Source organism: Mus caroli, unplaced genomic scaffold, assembly GCF_978045245.1.
Source record: "Mus caroli unplaced genomic scaffold, Mus_caroli_1 scaffold_18, whole genome shotgun sequence".
NCBI lineage: Eukaryota > Metazoa > Chordata > Mammalia > Rodentia > Muridae > Mus > Mus caroli.
Genome location: NW_028227273.1, coordinates 20,355,390 through 20,378,107, shown reverse-complemented (window position 1 = coordinate 20,378,107; position 22,718 = coordinate 20,355,390). Strand labels below are relative to the sequence as shown.

Here is a 22,718-nt window from a genome sequence, read left to right as displayed (position 1 = left end):
AAGTCCTGTGTTCCTTCCAGAGCACCGTAAACATACACTGAAGAGGAGGAACAGCGTTAGAGATGTCAGAGTCTCATACTGGATTATCCGGTGTCCCAGATGTGCATTCAGTGGGTATAAGAGGAAGTAGAATAATAGAGCTACTTGCTATGTTTTTCTTTGTTTATTTATTTTTCTAGTTGCTTGCGTCTTTTGAGCAGGGTCTCACTGTATCTCAGCACTCACTGTAGTGCAGACCGGCCTCATACTCAGAGTAACCCTCCCCACTCAGTCTTTCCTGTTGGGGTTGCAGCAGTGAGCCACCTAGCATAGTTGATCGTTTCTTTTTAAATAGCTTCATTGTGCATACTATTTACTTTAAATATTGTCCTAATTTTATGCGCTTTGTGTATTTATTCTGAGTTAATATATACATAGATTAAAACTATTCTATTTGGATAATTTTTTGCCATAACTTAAAAAGTTAGTTTTTTAAATTTAGTACATCCAATAGGTAAGCATTTCAAGGAAATAGATTTTAATTAATTAAACTTACGCAAATACTTTCCTTTTTTTTCCAATCTGGGAAAGTATGTGTAGATAGTGCCACTTAGTGAGATGGCTATTTGTTATTATAACCACAGAGTTCAGAGGAATGGACCGCTCACTCTTCAGCTTCAGGTAGATAATATTTCAGTTGTAGAGGTTAGTAATATGTAAAGTTAAAATAATCCCAGATTATCTTAAAATTCTGGGTAACCCTGTAAGTTTTATCTTTTCTTTATTTTTACCTATCATTAGAATGTTTTTTTTTTTTCTCCCCCACTGTTTTTACTGACTGATTCATATTGTTGGGAAAGTTAAAAAATAATCAAAATTGGTTGAGAGAATTTTCAGTTCAGTGTTTGAGTGGAGAATTGGTTGCTGTCTCTGGTGGGGTTTTGTCTCTATGTGACCGCCAGCATTGTGGAGCAAGAGGGAAGAAATGGTGCTTGAATTTTAAAGTATTAAAAAAAGAAAGGAGCCGGGCGTGGTGGCGCACGCCTTTAATCCCAGCACTCGGGAGGCAGAGGCAGGCGGATTTCTGAGTTCGAGGCCAGCCTGGTCTACAGAGTGAGCTCCAGGACAGCCAGAGCTATAAAGAGAAACCCTGTCTCGAAAAACCAAAAAAAAAAAAAAAAAGAAAGGAACTAAGATTATGATATTTTTCTTAGGTATTTGAGAGAATCAATAAATTATAATACACAAAGAATATTGGGTGTATTTTTGGTTTAGAAATGAAGTCCAGAAATTCTATTCTTTTAGCATCAATTTAAAGCAATAACTAAATAATATAGTAATACTTTACCATGACTTAAGAATCAATTTCTTCTCTACAAAATATATTTGAGTTAAAAATAATTTTGAATTTCTTTAGTAGTCTTTTTTAAGTTTTCATATGTAGGGTCATCTGACATTTGATTATATTTCTTTTAAAATATTGGATATAAAAAAATAACTTAATTTTTGTGTATGCATGTATGTATTGGCACATGTGAAGGTCAGCGGGACAGCATGCAGGAAGTAGTTTCATTTTCTACCTTGTGGGTCCCAGTGATCATCAAGCTGAGGCTGGCTTCAGGGCAAGAGCCTACCTGCTGATCTATCCTGCTGGCCATGAAATCCTTTGAGTTCTAGTATTATTTAGTAATACATAGGTCAGATGAATCAGGAAAACCTCACTGAAGTACTGATAGTGATTTGCATGACCACAGCTGCTGCATCTAATGTGCCAATTTGTTTTTTTTTTCCTCAAAGGGCATACATCACAGAAGGAAGCCATGGAAGTAAGCCTTGATATAACAGCTCTCAGCATTCTCCAGCAGCCAGAAAAACTGCAGTGGGAGATTGTGGCTAATGTGCTTGAAGATACTGTTAAGGATCTTGAAGAACTTGGGGCAAACCCCTCCCTAACGAACTCTAAGAGTGAAAAGACAAAGGAAAAGCACCAGGAGCAGCACAACATTCCCTTCCCCTGTTTATTGGCTGGAGGCTTATTAGCATATAAGTCTCCTGCTACCTCACCCATTAGCAGTAATTCTCACAGGTCACTGGATGGTTTAAGCAGAACTCAGGGCGAAAGTATATCAGAACAAGGGTCAACTGACAATGAATCCTGCACAAATTCAGAACTGAATTCTCCTCTGGTCAGGAGGACTTTACCTGTGTTACTTCTTTATAGTATCAAAGAATCTGATGAGAAAGCAGGGAAAATCTTTTCACAGATGAACAATATCATGAGTAAAAGTTTGCACGATGACGGTTTTACAGTTCCGCAGATTATTGAAATGGAGCTGGACAACCAGGAGCAGTTGTTGTTACAGGATCCACCTGTGACTTACATCCAGCAGTTTGCAGATGCAGCCGCCAGCCTCACTTCTCCAGATTCCGAGAAGTGGAACTCTGTGTTCCCCAAGCCTGGGACTTTGGTGCAGTGCTTGAGGCTACCAAAGTTTGCAGAGGAGGAGACTCTTTGTATAGACTCTATAACTCCTTGTGCTGATGGAATTCATTTGTTGGTAGGACTGCGGACATGCTCTGTGGAATCATTGAGTGCAATAAATCAAGTCGAGGCCTTGAATAATTTAAATAAATTAAACTCTGCACTATGTAATAGACGTAAAGGTGATCTGGAATCCAATCTTGCTGTAGTGAATGGTGCAAATATCAGTGTGATCCAACATGAGTCACCAGCAGATGTGCCGGAGCATTTGATCATTCAGCCAGAACAGAGGAATGTTAGCGGGGGATATCTAGTTCTTTACAAGATGAACTATACCACTCGAATAGTGACGTTAGAAGAGGAGCCAGTAAAAATCCAACATATCAAAGATCCCCAGGATACAATTACCTCGCTCATTTTGCTTCCACCAGATATACTGGATAATCGAGAGGATGACTGTGAGGAACCTGCTGAGGAAATGCAGTTAGCCTCAAAGAACGGGATTGAAAGAGAAAAAAAGTCTGACATTTCTACGCTTGGACACCTGGTAGTAACCACTCAGGGAGGATACGTAAAAGTATTAGACCTTTCAAACTTCGAAATTTTGGCCAAAGTGGAGCCTCCGAAAAAGGAGGGCACTGAAGAACAGGATACATTTGTTTCTGTCATTTACTGCTCAGGCACAGACAGGCTGTGTGCGTGCACCAAAGGTGAGCTGCTTGCTTGATTCTTCTGAGAAACCTTCGGTGACATTTGTCTATGTACATTATCTCATGTGAATTTTAGATCCATGTAAGAGATTAGTTTTTCTTTCTAGGTAATATTGTTTTTAATGCCTTTAAACTTATTTTTTAAAGTTTCTTAGGCAAGAAATCTATTGTAATTAGCTTAGTAAGTTCTCAGAAAGTATCTTCTCAGCTGAGTGTAAATGTTTACTTAGGATGGTGAAACTCTAGGGTCATGAGTTTGAGGCCACCCTGGATTGTGTAGCAAGATAGAGCTTTGCTTAATTTCAAGTATCATGGTACTTTGTGAATACTGACTACCTACATTTGTGGACCTAGTTTCCTTAGCAACTTGGATAAGAGGGCCCATGTGTGTTGGTATGAGAGCACACAGAAGCTGCTGAGGGAGGAAGGACTTATTGGGCACATGGTTTCAGAGATGTTAGTTAGTCACAGCTGGGCACATATGAATAGTTAGGGAGGCTCCTGTCATGGCAGCTTACAAAGCAAGGGTGTGTGGGTATGTTGTCACCTTAGTTAGGGAGCCCCCCACTGCTGCACCTCTGTGTAAAGGCCCTCATAGTTCACTTATAGATGTGTTTTTTCTACTCTAGCTCCTATAGTCTATTGCTTAGGCTTTTTATAATCAAACAATTTATATAACGTTTCTGGCACAGATTACTTCTGGAAAAAACAACTTAGCAAATAGTCTTTAGTTTTGTAAGATGATAAGATATTTGGTCTTCTTTTTTTTCTTTTTTTTTTGGGGGGTAGGGAGGGTTAGTGACAGGGTTTCTCTGTGTAGCCCTGGCTGTCCTGGAACTCACTCTGTGGACCAGGCTAGCCTCGAACTCAGAAATCCGCCTGCCTCTGCCTCCCAAGTGCTGGGATTAAAGGTGTGCACCACCACTCCCTGCTGGTCTTCTTTTCTTTTCTTTTTTTTTTTTTTTTTGGTTTTTCGAGACAGGGTTTCTCTGTATAGCCCTGGTTGTCCTGGAACTCACTTTGTAGACCAGGCTGGCCTCGAACTCAGAAATCCGCCTGCCTCTGCCTCCCAAGTGCTGGGATTAAAGGCGTGCGCCACCACCGCCCGGCGTCTTCTTTTCTTATAAGCTTTGGCTGATAAAAATTAGTTTTGAAACATTTGAGACCCCCTTTGGATAGTGTGCACTATTTCCATATATATAAATATGTATAAATCAAATAACTGCACTATAGATTTTCACAAATACTACTGGCATTTTGAATCATAACAAATATGCTATCGATAGGTTAGTTGGAATTATAGGGCCACACAATTCTTGAAGCCTAGATGACTATAATGAAGAGTTGGTGGATTTAAGAAAAGCTACACAAACCTCTATCTGTGCTTTTGGAGTTATTAAGCTGAGTATTTTGTTAAGTACATTCCTAGGGCTTGGCCAAAGAGGGTAGTAGCTTATACATTAATTGATTCAGATTACAAATTTGAGCTACATCTAGTTTAATACCCAGAAAGGGGGAAAAATCTTCAAAGTACATTAAAATAATAGTAAAGATATAAAATAGGAACATTCAGCATAATTTCAGAAAGATAAAACTTTGAAGGACACGTGAGACTTGAGAGTAGCTCTTTTAAGTACTAGAAAGTTCCAGGGAATTTTAACTTATGATCATGTGCACTAGTGTGTTACTCTTAGTGATCACACCTATTTTTCAGTGCATATGCTTTTTGTAGAGCCCATTTTGCAGATCAGTAAACTTAAGTGAAGGAGAGTTCAGTAACTAATCACAGGGCTAACGAATGGCAGAGAGGCGTTCTGCTCAGTGTGTTGTTAAGTCTTTTAAACTGTGTATACTGCATTGTCAGAGTATAACAAAAGCTGAAGGACCTCAAAATTAATTCCCTGCCGGGCGTGGTGGCACACGGATTTCTGAGTTCGAGGCCAGCCTGGTCTACAGAGTGAGTTCCAGGACAGCCAGGGCTATACAGAGAAACCCTGTCTCGAAAAACAAAACAAAACAAAAAATAAAAGAATATAAAGTGAGTTCCTGTGGTATTCAGTATGGAGGATCTGAGAAGTTGCCATCTTGCCATAAATTGCCCAAAATGGTGCTTCAGGAATTTGGCCCAGGACACATACTTGTAGGAACCTAATATGTGTAGAATGCAATAAGGGTTTAATTAATTAATTATTTATTTTTTGATGAGAGATACAATTTAGTAAGAATTTGAAAGTAGATTTATATATTCTTAGAGTTAGGACAGTAGGATTATCAAGAAGCAGTCTCTTGTGATAGCTGATTTTCCTGGCTGTCCTTGAACTCTCTTCAATGCTGGGATTTCAGGTGTGTCACGAAGACCAACTTCCCCTATGTGTAAGCTTGTGCATGCAGTTCCAGGGCTGACATTGAGAGCCTTTCTCTAACTCTCCAGTTCCACTGAGGCAGGGCCTCTCAGTTGTGTCCAGGTTTTGATCAGCTATTCTAGTAGCCAGCTTGTTCCACATGGCCCGTCTCAGGCTTTTGAGCACTGAAGTTTCAAGTGGCCATCATACCTTTTGATGTTTACCCGAGTTCTGGGGATCCAAACTCTACTCTTTATGGACTTTGCCATTTCTTGAGCTCTAAAAATTATTATTATAAATAATTGTAACATGAACAAAGCTAGAAGCATTATTCATTGTTATTCATATTTAATACATCTGTGTATTGAGCAATATAGAGCTGTATATTAAGTAATACTTTTGAGTAATGTTTAAATCCTGTTAAGTGCATTTATCTCCTCACTCATCATGTCTTTGTGGAAGAAACTTTGAAGTCCTTTCTAGTGGCCTTTGACCTGTTAATATGTGTTGTTATGTGCAGTGTATAGTCGTTACCCCAGAGCTACTTGCTGCTGCTGTATTGGTAGTGTCCACTGATAAACCATTACACATTTCCCTCTTCCTTGACCCTGGTCTCTGTAACTGTCATTCTGCTCTGAACTTATAGGAGATATATCAGCTTTTTTACATTTCATAGGAGTCACTTCATTGAGGTACTTTTCTGATTTATTTATTTATTTATTTTTTGCCTAACATAATGATCTCTAGTTCTGCTCAAGTTATTGTAAATGACAGGGTTTCATTGGTTTTTATGGCTAAGTATATTACATTATATACTTGTGTCAGCCTTTTCTTTTCATTCATTAGTTTAAGGGCACTTTTGCTGTCTGTTGTGAATTCAGCACTTCTGTGAACTTGGACGTGCAAATGTTTCTTTGACACAGTGCTGCCCTTTGAAAGTTTACCCCGTAGTAGAATTGCTGGAATATATGGTTCATCTGCAGTGAAAGTTTCTTGAGAAACTTTCATCCTACTTTTTTGTTTGTTAGTTGTATGTATGTATGTATGTATGTATGTATGTACTTATCTATTTAACACTCCAGATTTCATCAGCCCCAACCCCCACTCCCCCACCCACCCAGATGTCTAAACTCCCTGGGGCCTCCAGTCTCTTTAGAGTTAGGTGCATCTTCTCTGACTGAACCCAGAACTGGAAGTCCTCTGCTGTATATGTGCTGGGGGCCTCATATCAGCTGGTGTATACTGCCTGGTTGGAGGTCCAGTGTTTGAGACATTGGGGGTCAGGTTAATTGAGACTGCTGATCCTCCTGCAGGGTCACCCTCCTCCTCAGCTTCTTCCAGCCTTTCCTAATTCAGCAACAGGGGTCAGCAGCTTCTGTCCATTGGTTGGGTGCAAATATCTGCATATGACTCTTTCAGCTGTGCGGTCATGGTAGGTCTCTTTGTGAGTGCTCCATTGGTTTAGTAATAGTGTCAGGCCTTGGGACCTCCCCTTGAGCTGGATCCTACTTTGGGCCTGCCCCTGGACCTTCTTTTCCTCAGGCTCCTCTCCATTACCATCCCTGCATTTCTTTCAAACAGGAACAATTATGGGTCAGGGTTTTGACTGTGGGATGGCAACCCCCTCCATCCTGAGTTTAAATAGGATGACTTTGTTTCTGAAAGGGACTTGGAGGAAGGCTTGTTTCTTACTGTTTCAGTGTCAGCATGCTTAGTTCATTCAGATTTTGTGTCTGACAACTTTATGCAGTATGGTCCTGTCTGTTCTCTCTGCCTTTATTTTCTAATGGAATTCCTCAAGTCACTTTTGCATTGATGTGGAGGCTTAATAGCCTGGGCTGACTTGGGGCCTCTCTGGCTGTTGGTGACCTTGTGTGAAACATCTGAGGGTTATGTGGGTAGAGATTGTCCAGCCCTTGTTACTTGACTTGCTACTTGCATTTCTGATAGATGCTTGGTCTTTAGTGCTTTGCTTGTCCTACACAGGACTGTAACCTTAAGTAGAAGGACTTGTTGGTATCTCTCTTGAAACTAACATTTTTTAACTTTCAAAGTTCTGTAGGTCATATTTCCTTAGGAAGTGGCCGTGAGTTACCTGGTTCTCATTATTTACCTCACTTTGGTTGTCTGTAAGTTTTATAGCTTTATATATACATAATATATATTTTGCATACACACACATATATGTTCTCTTTTGGAAGTGTAACTACATAAACTCGTGTTACAATGGAACATTATTTGTAATCATGGAGTTTTGGTTTTAGTCTCACATACTTGCTGAGTTTGCTGTAAGTTTTTATGTGACAGGTATGAAAATTAGAAATTTGATTTGCTTTGTAAAAAAATTCCATTGTGAGCACATCAAAAGTTAAAATATCTGTTTATTTTTCTTACTCCTGGAATTAAGAGATTGGCCTATGGATGTTAATATATATAGCTACTGTGTTAGTGTACTCATCCGTAAGGTGATCACAGTAACAGATAAATTAGTTAAAGGTATAAAACTAATGTGTTATATGATGTAAAGAGGATGAGAATAAATACCTTTTTAACAGATGTGTATGAGTGTTTTGCTTTCATGTGTTGTTTGTACATGTGCTTGTGCCCTTGGAGGCCACACAAACCTGTAAGATCCCCTGGAATTGGAGTTACAAATGGTGTGAGCCATCATGTAGGTGGTAGAAATTGAAGCCAGGTTTTTTGCATGTAGTCTTTTGTTTGTTTGTTTGTTTATGGGTTTTTATGTTTGTTTGTTTTTTCTTTTTTTGAGACAGGGTTTCTCGGTGCAGTCCTGGCTGTCCTGGAACTCACTCTGTAGCCAGGCTGGCCTCAAACTCAGAAATCTGCCTGCCTCTGCCTCCCAAGTGCTGGGATTAATGGCGTGAGCCACCACTGCCCAGCCATTTTAGTAGTCTTAAAATAAATCTCTGTATTCTATTTTCGTTACTTAATTGGTTGTAGCTCATTGAGACTAAATCTCCAAATTTTTTGACATAGGTAATTGCTGTAGTGGTTTTTATCTGGGTGTTAAGTACTATTTGAACAAATTATGAATTTTAACTAATACTCCATTTAATTAAAAACTATTTTATATGTATTTGTTGATGAAATTTTACTATACTGTAGGTGGTGAGCTTCATTTTCTCCAAATTGGAGGAACCTGTGATGATATTGATGAAGCTGATATTCTGGTAGATGGATCCCTTTCTAAAGGAATAGAACCATCTCTAGAAGGTTCCAGACCTTTATCAAATCCTTCAAGTCCTGGTATTTCAGGTAAGATACTACTTTTTAAAATATCCTTGTAATATTTTGTTTGTTTCTTTTTTTTTTTTTTTTTTAAGATTTATTTATTATATGTAAGTACACTGTAGCTGTCTTCAGACACTCCAGAAGAGGGAACCAGATCTCGTTGCGGATGGTTGTGAGCCACCATGTGGTTGCTGGGATTTTTGAACTCTGGACCTTCGGAAGAGCAGTCGGGTGCTCTTACCCACTGAGCCATCTCACCAGCCCCTGTTTGTTTCTTATAATGAATTCTTCATTGTTACAATTAGAAAGACATTCTTTGACCAGGTTTATTATTATACTATTATAATTACCTTCCTGGTATCTGAAAAATGTTACACAAACTTAGTATAGAAAGAAAGTGTTTTCTTTCTTTTCTTTTCTTTTTTTAAAAGATTTATTTATTTTATGTATCTGAGTATACTGTGGTTCTCCTTGGACACACCAGAAGAGGGCATCAGATCCTATTATAGATGGTTGTGAGCCACCATGTGGTGGCTGAGAATTGAACGCAGGACCTCTGGAAGAAAAGCCAGTGCTCTTAACCGCTGAGCCATCTCTCCAGCCCAAAAGAAAGTATTTTCATAGACTACACAATATTTATGAGATCTGCCTAAGAAGTAAAACTATCATTTCTCTTATGTTTTTATAAATTACATTTTATTCATGTATTTATGTCTTTATTTATGTGTGTGTGTGTTTGTCTGTGTGTGTGTGTGTGTGTGTGTGTGTGTGTGTGTGTGCGTGCTCGCCACAGCACGTCTGTGGAAGTCAGAGAACACTTGTAGGAACTGGTTCTCTCTACTACATGAGTCCTGGAGTGAATCCAGGTTGTTTGGTGTGGTAGTAGGCGCTTTTACGCTCAGAGGCATCTTGCCTGCCCTTTTCTCTCAATACATAGCTTTTAGTTTAATTAAGGAATACAATGTGAAAGAAAGGGACACTGGGGTTGGAGAAGAGGCTCAGCGGTTAAGAGCACTGTCTGCTCTCCCAGAGTGTCATAGTTCATTGTTCTTCGACAGTCTGTAATTCTAGCTCCGAGGAGATCTGATGCCTCTGGTCTCTGAGGGTGCTGCACTCAGATGCACATACTCACATAAGGCATGCACACACACATACAATATAGAACAGAGGAATAGTAAGTAAGTGTAGAATCAATGGAGTGGAGTAATAGTCTTAATAGTACATGTAATTGAATAGCTAAGAGACATTCTTACTGCAGAGATTTATTTACATTGTCATTGCCATATTTCTTAACCTCTGGATAACATTGTGTGTGTTTGTTGTTTTTTTTTTTTGCTGGTCACACTGTCCATGGCCAAACTCCAGTTACAGGTCTATCAGTATTACCTGGGCTGAATTTTCCCTTCTCCTAGGTCTCCTGACAGAGGGCAGGCTGGTGTTCCCTAGTGTCCAGCTTGCTACTTTTACTTTTTGTTCCCATCTATACTCTTCTGTTTTTAGGATTTTACAAAAAACATAGCAATAGCATATAATTCCTGCTTAAAAGCTCTTCTTGGCATTGTTGACATTTATGAAGCAATTGTAGGCTGCTTCTCAAAAAATACAGAATTTTTTTTCATAAAAATCTTAAAAATAAAAAAGGTTTCATTATGTAGCTCTGGCTAGCATTAGACTTACTGTGTAGACCAGGCTAGCCTCCAATTCAGATATTCACCTAGCCTTGCCCACTGAGCACTGAGATCACAGGTATATGCTACCATGCTCAGGAAAACTTCAGGATTTCTTTTAAAATATGTTTATTTTATGTGTATGATGTATTACCTGCATATATGTCTGTGCACCAGCACCACATGCATATCTAATGCTGCACAGTCTAGAAGAGGACATTAGATTCCTTGTCACTGGAGTTACAGACAGTTGTGAGCTCCTTATGTGGGTCCTGGGAATCCAACTTGGGTGCTCTGCTTGAAAAGAACAGCCAGTGCTCTTAACCACTGAACCATTCTTTCCAGCCCCAACTTATGATTTATGAAGTATATAATTCAGTTTTATGTTCGTGACATTTCATGTTCTCTTTCCCTTTGTCTGTCACACTTCATCCAGTCCATTGCAGTTTCCTCGTCCTCAGAACCCATGCTGTGGATCGAAGCCAGTGCTTTATGGATAGGAGAGAAGTCCTCTCACTGACCTGTACCCCATCCTTGTACCTCTCCCTCTGCATAGCCATTTACTCCTTCTGTGCTTCTGTAACTCTTAACACATACCACAGTTTATCTTCTTAACCTAATGTTAAAAAGAAATTTAAGGAGGCTTGGCGGCACAAATTTAACCCCAGTATTCTGGGGGCAGAGGCATAGATTGGTTGATCTCTGTGGATTCCAGACTACCCAAGGGGACATAGTGAGATCTTGTCTCACGAACAGAACTAAACAAACCAAACCAAACAGAAAACAGAAAAGAAAAGGACTGGAGAGTTAGCTCAGTGGGTAAGAATACTCATTGCTCTTGTAGATAACCTGTGTTTGATTTCCAGTAACCATACAGTGACTCATAGCCCCCTGTAACTCCAGGTCCAGATCTGACCCCCTCTTCTAACCTCCACTACTCCCAGGCACACACCTGGTGTACATACATACATACATACATCCCAGGCACACACCTGGTGTACATACATACATACATACATACATCCCAGGCACACACCTGGTGTACATACATACATACATACATACATGCAGGCAGGCAGGCAGAGATTCATAAACATAAATATTTAATGAAGTAAATCTTAACAGAATACTCAGTAAACGTTTTAAAAAGTAGTAAATTAGTAAAAGATGCTTGAGGCATTGTCAGTGAAAAATGCGCTCTAAGAGTCAGCTGTAGTGCTGCAGGCCTCTAATATTTGCACTTGAGAGGCTCAGACTCTGGAGTATTCTGACTTTGTTGCCAGTTTTGTCTACACAGTAAAACTCCAATTTCTCCCCATAAAAACTTTTAAAACACATGCTAAGTAGGAGCAATAGCTAAACTTGTTACTTATTCTTTATGGTATCTTATAGTTCAACATTTTGATGTTTTTCTCTTATACAAGAAGTAATCTTTTGGTGATCACTAGTTAATAGTATAGCTCATTTTAGGAATTAGTGACATAGAATATGGTAATTTTCAATGTTTATTTACTACTGGCATGTGTCTAGAGGATGTCTTTATCATAGAAGAGAAAGAATAGTTAAATCTTTGTGTTTATTGCCTTTGGCTGTTTTACATGATTATAAAAGGGCATTTCTTTTTTAAAAAAAATTTTTTAAAGATATATGAGTATACTATAACTGTCTTCAGATACACCAGAAGAGGGCATCGGATCCCATTACAGATGGTTGTGAGCCACCATGTGGTTGCTGGGACCTCTGGAAGAGCAGTCAGTGCTCTTAACTGCTGAGCCATCTCTCCAGCTCCAAAAGGGCATTTCTTTTTTTTTTTTTGGTTTTTCAAGACAGGGTTTCTCTTATAGCCCTGGCTGTCCTGGAACTCACTTTGTAGACCAGGCTGGCCTCGAACTCAGAAATCCGCCTGCCTCTGCCTCCCAAGTGCTGGGATTAAAGGCGTGCCCCACCACCGCCTGGCCAAAAGGGCATTTCTTTTGTAATTGCTGCTACCTTGCATTTGCTTTGTAAATGACATGTTATCAAAAGTAACCACTTATCTGAGTGTGGTAATTGGTAGTTTAGTACTATTGACTTTATTGCCCTCAGTTATTTCCCCGTTTTGTTTTGTTTGTTTGTTTTGTTTTAACTTTAAAGATTTATTTATTTATTTATTTGAGTACACTGTAGCTGTCTTCAGACACACCAGAAGGGGACATCAGGTCTTGTTACAGATGGTTTTGTGAGCCACCATGTGGTTGCTGGGAATTGGGACCTTCAGAAGAGCAGTCAGTGCTCTTAACCACGGAGCCGTTTCTCCAGCCCTATTTGCCTTTTTCTAACAGACTGGATTTGGGAGGACTGAGTATGAGCTGTCCCTTAGCCAGTACTACTTAGTATGGATTCCTTAGTTTATTTTATTCGTTTTTTTCATATATTTGGCAGTGTTATATTTTGAATAGACAAATAAAAAAAAAGAACTGAAATAAGAACTAAAATAATGTCTTTTCTTTTTCTTTTTAAATCTGTTTCAAAAACTGCACTTACTACTGTTAAGGAGTTGACTTATTGGTGGACCAGCCTTTCACACTTGAAATCTTGACGTCTCTAGTAGAACTAACTCGATTTGAAACACTGACTCCACGATTTTCAGCAACTGTTCCTCCATGTTGGGTAGAAGTTCAGCAAGAACAGCAGCAAAGACGGCATCCGCAGCATCTGCACCAGCAGCACCACGGTGATGCTGCTCAGCACACCCGGACCTGGAAACTGCAAACCGACAGGTATGCGGCTTCTCCATGGAGCTTGGACTCTCCTTAGAAGTAACATGGAGTTCTCAGCCGTCTTACTGTTTCTCTTAATATTGGAGTATTAATAACTTTCTCTTTGTATTTGTCATTTGATTTTGGATATTCCTGTTATTGCTTTGACTTGTAGGATAATATGAGATGACTCATTATTGTTATTTGAGAGTAAAAATTTAAACTCTTGTGTGTAAAACCAGCCACTGTTTCAGACACTAGTGTTGCGAAAGTCATATTTTAGTGAGCATCAAACAGTGAACAGGTATATCCTATTCTATATAGTCATAGTCCCCAGATGGCTGTGATTAGATTAACCTAGAGCTTGGGGAGGAGAGTACACACCCGTGCAAGAGAGAGCAATGGTAGAAAGCTCTGTATAGAGATTCTGATTCATGGGCAGTGCAAGTATGAAGCCTCTGACATCTTACAGTTTCTAGAGTAAGAAAACCACTATTGTTGGAGGGTTTTGAACGTAGTAGCGAGAACTAGTGGTAGGAAGTAAGGTCCCGCTTCTGCATTTTAGGAGCTGAGGGGTTAGAGGCCTTTGAGCACCGTAAAGCTTTGACAACAAAGTACAGGTGGGCATGGTTATGGATTGTGGTGATGGTACTGGTACATGCAAAGACTTGAGTTTGGTTGTTGAGTTGTTGATGGTACCTTAGAAGATAGTAATAATGATGGAGAAAGTTAAAAGAGTAGTGGGAATCTGGATATAATTTAAAGATAAAGGGCAAGGAAGTTGCTGATATATATTTAACCTATGATGTGAGAAAGGACATTTTGTAGCAATAGAAGAGATGAAGTAAGAAGTTCTTATTTTACAATGAAAATTCTAGGATCTCATTTATAGATCTTGGTTGGGGCCCAGGAATCTTCAGGTAATTGATACATGATAGAAGCCCTCTTTGAATGTCAAAGGCTTTGTTTTGTTTTGTTTTGGTTTGGTTTGGTTTTTCTCGAGACAGGGTTTCTCTGTGTAGCCCTGGCTGTCCTGGAACTCACTTTGTAGACCAGGGTGGCCTTGATCTCAGAAATCTGCCTGCCTCTGCCTCCCAAGTGCTGGGATTAAAGGTGTGTGCTGCCACGCCCTGCTGTTATCTTATTTTTATTTAAAAATATTCTATCTTATTTATTTGTGTGGGGGCTTTGTTATAACAAATCTCAAGGCAGGTACAGATTGCTAAGATTAATGCCCTAAGTTTCACTTTTAACAAACAAAAATAAGACGGGTTTATTTTAATTTATTCATATGTATGGCTATATCTGTTTGAATGTATGCCTCATGTATATGTGTGACCATTGAGGCCAAAAGAAGATATCAGCTGCCTTGGTACTGGGTTTAGTACCTTGTAAATGAACTTCCATCCCTTGGAAATGGGCTCTTTTAACCCCTGAGCAATCTGTGCAGCCTCTATCCCTCCTTTCCTTTCATTTCCCCTTTCCTCTTTCCAATTTACCTTTCCCCCTTTCCCCCTTTCCTCTTTCCCTTTCTTCCCCCTTCTTCCCCCTTTCCCCTTCCCTCCCCTTTCTGTTTTTTCCTTTCTTTTTTTGTCATCTCTTCTTTCCTCCTCTTTCTCTCCTTCCCTCTTTCCCTCCCTCCCTCCCCTCCTATTTTTTTCTGAGACAAGGGTTTCTCTGTGTAGTCTTGGCTGTCCTAGAACTCAGTTCTGTAGATTAGGCTGGACTCAAACTCAATTCCGCATGCCTCTGCTTACCAACAGCTGGGATTAAAGATGTGTGCCATCACTGCCCATTTCTTCTTTTCTTTTCTTTTGTCTTTTCTTGTCTTGTCTTTTCTTTTCTTGTTAATTTTTTTCTTTTTTAAAAAGTTTATTTGTCTTACTCACTGCCTTCCTCCCCCATCACGCCCCCCCCTCTCTTTTCTGGGCAAATAGGGACCTCCCTGGGTATCCCTGTGTCCTGGTACATCAAGTCTCTCTGAGGCTAGGAGCATCCTCTTTCACAGAGGCCAGACAAGGCAGCCAAGCTAGAAGAGCATATCCCACTTACAGACAACAGCTTTTAGGATAGCCCCTGTTTCAGTTTTTCCACACCCGCATGAAGACCAAGATGTACATCAACTACATATGTGCAAGCAGGCTTAGGTCCAACTCCCTATATTCTTTAGTTGGTGGTTCAGACTCTGAGAGCCCCAGGCATCCAGGTTAGTTGACTGTTGGTCTTCTTATAGAGTTTCTATCCCCTTAGAGACTGCAATCCTTCCTCCTGTTCTTCTCTAAGAGTCCCCAAGCTCCATCCACTGTTTGGCTGTGGGTGTCTGTTGTGTATCTGTCTGCATCAGCTGCTGGATAGAGTGGGGAGGGGTGTTCAGGATCAGGTGTGAGATGGATAGATGCTATGATAATGAATGGAAATCTGCAACTGATGGGTGTGAGGAGGTGGGGGGGGGCATCTTTAGGACAAGACGGAGACCTTGGATAAGGGAGGTGCCCAAGAATCAGTAAGGGTGACCTTAGTTCTGTCTCACGACATTGGGAATATGGAACCTGAAGAGGCTACCTTCTGTAGTATGGTGGGAACTCCATTGGAGTGATAGGGACGCCAGCCCACCCACAAAGCTTTTGACCCAAAATTCATTGTGTCTACAAGAAATGCAGTCACCGGGGATGGAGCAGAAACTGAGGGAAGGGGCAACAATCAACCAGCACAACTTGAGACCCATCCCATGGGTGAGCACCAATCCTGTTATGCTTGCAGACAGGGATCTAGCAAGGATGTCCCCTCTTCTTTTCTTTTCTTTTTTGAGGCAGTGTCCTTGTATTTCAGTTTTGTTTAGAACTCTGAATACCAGGGTGGCCTCTATTTCTTGTTTCTTCATCATGAGTTCTGTGTTTCCGGTTACTAACCACCACACCTACTCCTTGTTGAGAAAACAAGGAGTAGAAAAGGTGATGTGATGCTAATGATATTTTGGTGTATGAAGGAAGTGTTTTTCTTCATTTAACATTTTTTACCTTATCTGACAGCAACAGCTGGGATGAACATGTGTTTGAATTGGTTCTACCTAAAGCCTGTATGGTTGGACATGTGGACTTCAAATTTGTTCTGAACTCCAACATCACCAGTGTCCCCCAGATACAAGTGACACTGCTGAAGAACAAAGCTCCAGGCCTAGGGAAAGCCAATGGTAAGAGGGGTCAGAGCTACTACTGGAAGGCCTTGTCCTGGGCTTGGTGTCTCTCCACGAGCTTGACTGTTGTTCTTGTGACTCTTGTGCTCTCCAGCGCTGGCGACCTTCTAGTTTTGTTTTCTAAAACCACTCAAGAGAGTCATCTAAAGTACATTTCACATTTTTCCAGTAACTTAGTAATTTTCAGAATTTATGATGGTAAATAGTTTAATCATGTCTTTTGTGAAGTGACATTAGTTCCACTTCTGTGACTGCCAGCTTTATTCTTTGTCTTTTTTAAAGGAAGAATTGATGGTAAGAGAAACTGTTTTGAAAATTATTATTTGAAAGTAATCAGTCAAGCTAGACTTTTATGTAATGCCAGAAATAATAGCAATTTTCCATGGATTTACCGTGGTAGGAACTAGATATTAGGTCTCATTACTGGTCTCGTCTCGTCTCGTCTCGTCTCGTCTCGTCTCGTCTCGTCTCGTCTCGTCTCGTCTCGTCTCGTCTCTTCTCTTCTCTTCTCTTCTCTTCTCTTCTCTTCTCTTCTCTTCTCTTCTCTTCTCTCCCTCCCTCCCTCCCTCCATTCTTTTTTCTTCCCTTTTTCTTTGAAAATTCATTTTAAAAATTGAGTATAAGATCAGTGTAAAATGAGGACATAAGGGTACAAACATTCTGATCTGAAAATGTTCCTTTGCCAGAATGTCTTTGTGTGTTTGCATACTTAAGAGAGGAGGGAGGGGTGTGTGTGTGTGTGTGTGTGTCTGTGTATTCATCTGTGTATTCTCATGACATTTTCATTTAGAGAATCTAGGACTTAGGCAGTTGGTATCTTTAGAACTTTGTAGGTATTTGTATTGTGCAGCTTAGGGAGGAACTTTTAATTTAGTTGCCAACAAATTATATCTTCAAGCAATATTTTATTACTGTTTGTAGTGAAGACAAAATATAAAATCATTGAATTTAATTTTCTCTTCTTGACAAGTATTGTATAGCATCTATGGTGAAATCCTAGTAGCTCCCTGTTTAGCAAAAGATTTTAGAGTTTTAGGCACAAAAATTATTGATATTGAGCAAAATTAAGTTTACTAATATTTTTATCCTCTAGAAACAGCAGTAGATAGGCAGATCACCTTTCCTTTGTCTCCAGCTCTTAACATTGAAGTGGAACATAATGGGAACCCGTCCCTGGTTGATTTGAATGAAGAAATGCACCACATGGATGTAGAGGAGTCACAGTGTGAGTTCAACCACAGAGCTGTTGTCCCTGGCAGTAAAGGAGTAGTGATTGTAATGCATCCTGTGGGGAAGACTTCCTTGTGGCAAATAACTTATAATTCTGCTTTTGCAATGTGCTGTAACTTCCATCTCACCTTTGTGAATATAGCTGCACTAATACTTGTGATTTAGTCTTTTATGCCTTGCAATTTGAAATCAATTCATGATTCTATAGCTCCTCTTTTCAAAGTCAAGGTGAAATATAAAATGAGAGTAGAAAATAACATGTAACCGATAACTGATTATACTAATGAGTTGTTGGAACACATTTTATGAATTGTATTTTATGTGGTGGTATCATATGGAAATGGGATGGATATATCTTTATTGGATTTCTGATAATATTCTGAAAGAAAAATACATATTTTTCTTTTTAGGTCTTAGGTTATGTCCATTCTTAGAGGACCATAAAGAAGACATTCTGTGTGGCCCAGTATGGCTTGCTAGTGGTCTGGACCTATCAGGTCATGCTGGGATGTTGACATTGACAAGCCCCAAACTTGTTAAAGGTAAAGTGAGATGTTTTGTAAAAGTAGAGTAAATAATGCCAGCATAATACAAAAGACACTTTTGAAAACTGATCACAAAAATGCTGTTTTGTTTGGAACTTTGACTAGAACTTCTAGCATCTTTCTACGTGTGAGGATATCACCTATCCTGAGTGTTTGTGTATGTGAACTGACTCTAGGTTTTTCAGGTCTTAGAGATAGGGTTATGGGGCTTCATCACAGTTCGGTGTTTCAGGAAAGTGCATGCTTTATATAGGGGTCAGCATTCAGGGTGGTTTTGAAACATACACCCCGTAGATAAAGGTAAGTTCTGTATATACAAGTTTCATTGTATCTCTTGACTGTATGTTATTTGTTAAAGATTTGAGATACTATTTGGGTTCATTCTGGGAAGTAGTGGTATGAAAAATCAAATCTCTTACATTTTTTAGACTATAACATAAACTTGTAAGTGGGAAAATGTTTAGATAAAACACGGGGATGTGTCACACAGCATGACTAAGGAAACTCTTAGTGCTTTGCAGCATTTTTTTTAAATCAAATTTCCCTCATGAGCTCACAATTATTTTTGACACAGGATCTCCATAACCCTGACTATCCTGCTATTGATTATGTAAATCAAACTGGCCTGGAACTCAGAGAATCATCTATCTGCCTCTATCTCCTTAGAGCTAGGATCAGAGTTGTGTGCCACCACACCTGGTTCTCACGATCTTTAAGTGATAGAAGCAGTGATTGCGGAATCTAATGGAAGAGTGAAAGTATGAATTGTGTCAAACAGCAGATTGAGATGGGGAGTCCTATCAGGTCCTAGTAGTCGGGTGTATTAGTAAGAAGAGTTTAACAGCCCTGGGACTACTTGGGTCAGAGAAAAACAAGTGACAAGTAGTCCAACCCTAGGGGCAGGCAGGGATGTGGGAAACAGCAGATGGGTTTGCAGCTATTAAAATATGTAGCCCACTGTAGCAGTAGTATGATGGTTTGGTTAGGTCTATTTATTTGAGGATATTTTTGCAACATTTTATATTATAGATGGGATCTGTGATCTCAGCTTAGTGACTGTTGAGTGCTTTCTTCTTGAGAGATACAATTACAGGAGTTTTAGTTAACCAAGGTGTAGGCACTATTATATATGAGAAGAAACCTAATGGGAAGAAGGAATTTGTTGCATGCCTAAAAGCAGCATATTCATTACCCAAATCCTGGGTATATGGGTGTGTGTGTATATCTCAAACCATTTTTTCTTCACTTAAAAGTTTTTCTTAACTGAGGTAAAAATATGTCTTTGATTTTTTTTTTTAACTATAACTATTAAACTGCTTTATGTACGCATTCACACACTTATATCAATGGACAGACAGGAATGTTAGATAAGGGAGAGTGAGGCAAAGAGACCTGTGTTCAGTACGAGTACCACGTCAGGCAGCTCATAACTATTTGTAACTCCCATTTCAGGGTTTGAACACCTATTGTCCTTAAGGCACTGAGCGCACATACATAAGGACATGCTCACACTGACACATAAACATAATTAACAGATAAAACAATCATTTCAAAAAGGTTAGATCATAGGTCATATGCTACCATAATCATTTGTTGACAGTAATCCTTTACAATCTGCTTTTGCTTGTGTTTTTTTTTTTTAAATAGTTTACAAAACCATCTAATTAAAATGTCACTGGAACAGATATGTTTAATGATATCTGTAGTTACAGTTTTCTAAATTTGCTGAGACTTTTTTTTTTTTTTTGGACTATCATATCAAAATTGTCCTGTTATGCAATCAGGTGATATATGTTATTTCTGGCCTGTATTTTTCTTTTGTGGAGTTAGCATTTAATCTTGCTCCATGATGATGAGGTAATAAATTATTTTCTCACTCTTCCCTTGTCCAGGTATGGCAGGAGGGAAGTACCGTTCATTTTTAATTCATGTCAAAGCAGTGAGTGACCGAGGAGCAGCAGATGAGATGTGCAGCAGTGGCCTGCGTCCTGTTGTGAGGCTTCCATCTCTTAAACAGCAGGGTCACAAGGGATACTCACTGGCTTCTCTCTTGGCCAAAGTTGCAGCAGGCAAGGTAAGACCCTGGTTTTGAACGGGAGCAATGCTATTGTTGAGCTTTGTTGGCAGGGGTGCTTCTCTTGGTTAATCGTTTGTTTGCTCCTTGGTCTATTTCTGATTTTTCCTTATGATGATTTCAGAATGCATATAATTACGAAAATGTTTTCTGCTAACTTCGGATTAAGAATCAGCTTTTATAGACTATTGAAAAGGGAGCAGTTTTAGAAGGTCCTTTCCTTTAAATTCACAGCTTTTCTGTTCCAGTGATGCTTGAGAATGCTGTTGCTGAATAACTTTAGAGATGGCCTTGATTAATTTTCTATAGGTATGCAAGGCTTCCATACTTGTCTGAGTGAAGATTTTCCTGAACTTGGGTTTTTTTTTCCTTTATCATTATTATTTTTTTTTTAATTTACACATTTATTTTTTTGTTTTTTTTCGAGACAGGTTTTTCTGTGTAGCCCTGGCTGTCCTGGAACTCACTTTGCAGACCAGGCTGGCCTCAGAAAATCTGCCTGCCTCTGCCTCCCAAGTGCTGGGATTAAAGGCATGCGCCACCACACCCGGCTATCATTATTATTATCATTATTATTATTATTAAGAAATCTTAGCATCAGTATCAGCACCCATCACTTTGTATATACAGTTTATCAAGGTCTTTATCAGAGTTAATCCTCAAATTAACTGAGTTAGGTTGAACAGTATATGGTAGGCCAAGCAGGAGATGGTAGGCCGAACAGGTGCTATATTACAGGTGTATGTTAGCGTTCTGTAGCTTGGGATTGGATTCAGTATTTTGGTTCTTTATTTTTAATTATTGGGCTTCAAAAATCTTGACTATATTTTTTCTGTTAAAATAATGCGGAAAACTAGGAATTTATCATTTTAGTCTGAATTTTTTATTGGAGTCTTATTTTTATATTTTTAGTTTAGTTTGATTTGTTTGTCTCATACTTATTGTTATTAAATTAGGAGAAATCATCTAATGTTAAAAATGAAAATTCAGGAGGCACCCGAAAGTCTGAAAACCTGCGGGGTTGTGATTTACTTCAAGAGGTCTCTGTCACCATTCGGAGGTTTAAGAAAACCTCAATTTGTAAGGAAAGGTAATCACATTTCTTTAGTGTGCCGTTGTTTTGTCCTGGTTTTGGTTTTGAAACAGTTTCAGGTACTTTTCACTGATCCCGAGTTGATTCTCTTGTCTCCAAGCCCTACATGCTAAGTATTTAAGGAGCCTCATCATATATGGCGACTGTGCTGTTAACAATAAAAGTATAAATACACAGTGATTGAACTTTTCAACCGGAAGTGCTCGCTTGCTTTCTCATTCTCTCAGTAAATGGCATTGGCTGAGGACGTTACTCGTTGCCTTCACCGCTTATCCCGGTTGTATATAGTACTTAATGTGTACCATGAAAGGGAGAAATGTAAGGACACAGCCACATTCTCTTAGCTCACATTATTGTAAACTTGTTTTTCTTTAAAACAGAGTTCAAGTTCTGTACAGCACATAAGACTATTCGAAAAGCATTCTTTTTTTCTTTTTTTTTTTTCTCGAGGCAGGGTTTCTCTGTGTAGCCCTGGCTGTCCTGGAACTCACTCTGTAGACCAGGCTGGCCCGGAACTCAGAAATCCGCCTGCCTCTGCCTCCCAAGTGCTGGGATTAAAGGCGTGTGCCACGATGACTGACTCAAAAAGCATTTTTATCCTTTTTTTATTCTCCTCTTTTGCATTGTTAGAGTCTTAAACATGGCTGGTTTAAGTTCTCTACTACTGAACTACGTGGCCACCCCTGAAAACTTTATTTGTTATATTCATTATTAGCACTAGTCTGATTGTCCTGTTTTTACTGGTGTAAACACCTATAACGTATTTATACTTTCTCTCCTTAGGGTTCAGCGTTGCGCCATGTTACAGTTTTCAGAATTTCATGAGAAGCTTCTTAACACGCTTTGTAGACGATCAGATGATGGGCAGGTCACAGAGCACGCTCAGAGTCTTGTGTTGGATGCTCTCTGCTGGTTAGCAGGAGTCCATTCCAATGGATCTGGCAGGTTAATCATTAGGATTCTGTTTGCTTTAATGATTATCCTTTAGCTGTTATGATTCAGAGTCCAAAGTGAATCTGTTTGCTCTTGTTTTGCAGCTCAAAGGAAGGAAATGAGTGCCTACTTTCTAAAACACGGAAATGTCTTTCCGATATTGTCCGTGTATGCTTCTTTGAGGCAGGACGAAGTATAGCCCATAAATGTGCTCGGTTTCTAGCCTTGTGCATTAGGTTGGTGTGTCTATTTTTTTTTTTTAAACTGTATTTGCGCTTTGGTGTTCATATTTTGTCTATAATGGGATTTGATTCTCATCAAATGTATGAGTAACTTTTCAACAGTTGATAACTGTTTTGTCCTAAAGAAAAATTTGGGATTTCTTAGGGTGAAATGCATTGTTAAGTTACGTCAGCGGGGCTTAATTAATTCATGAGAATTTGATGAGTGGAGCCCTGACTCCTAGTGCTTGATTGGCCA

The 22,718-nt window shown here is 39.3% G+C and overlaps 1 protein-coding gene across 12 annotated transcripts in view; it reads left to right on the top strand.

Annotated features, from left to right (window-relative positions):
* The window catches only part of Birc6 (baculoviral IAP repeat containing 6), a 167,167-nt gene that overhangs the window by 43,312 nt on the left and 101,137 nt on the right, over positions 1-22,718 (top strand). For 9 of the 12 annotated variants that reach the window (XM_085833031.1, XM_085833025.1, XM_085833030.1 and 6 more), the window contains exons 9-18: positions 1,777-3,171; positions 8,640-8,789; positions 12,966-13,191; positions 16,200-16,360; positions 17,457-17,588; positions 18,004-18,135; positions 20,031-20,212; positions 21,169-21,302; positions 22,089-22,250; positions 22,343-22,474. In XM_085833031.1, coding sequence (XP_085689157.1) covers positions 1,777-3,171; positions 8,640-8,789; positions 12,966-13,191; positions 16,200-16,360; positions 17,457-17,588; positions 18,004-18,135; positions 20,031-20,212; positions 21,169-21,302; positions 22,089-22,250; positions 22,343-22,474 — 2,806 coding nt within the window. The remainder of the gene's footprint in view (positions 1-1,776; positions 3,172-8,639; positions 8,790-12,965; positions 13,192-16,199; positions 16,361-17,456; positions 17,589-18,003; positions 18,136-20,030; positions 20,213-21,168; positions 21,303-22,088; positions 22,251-22,342; positions 22,475-22,718) is intronic. The other 3 variants (XM_021186110.3, XM_021186109.3, XM_085833029.1) reach the window with 1 other exon arrangement.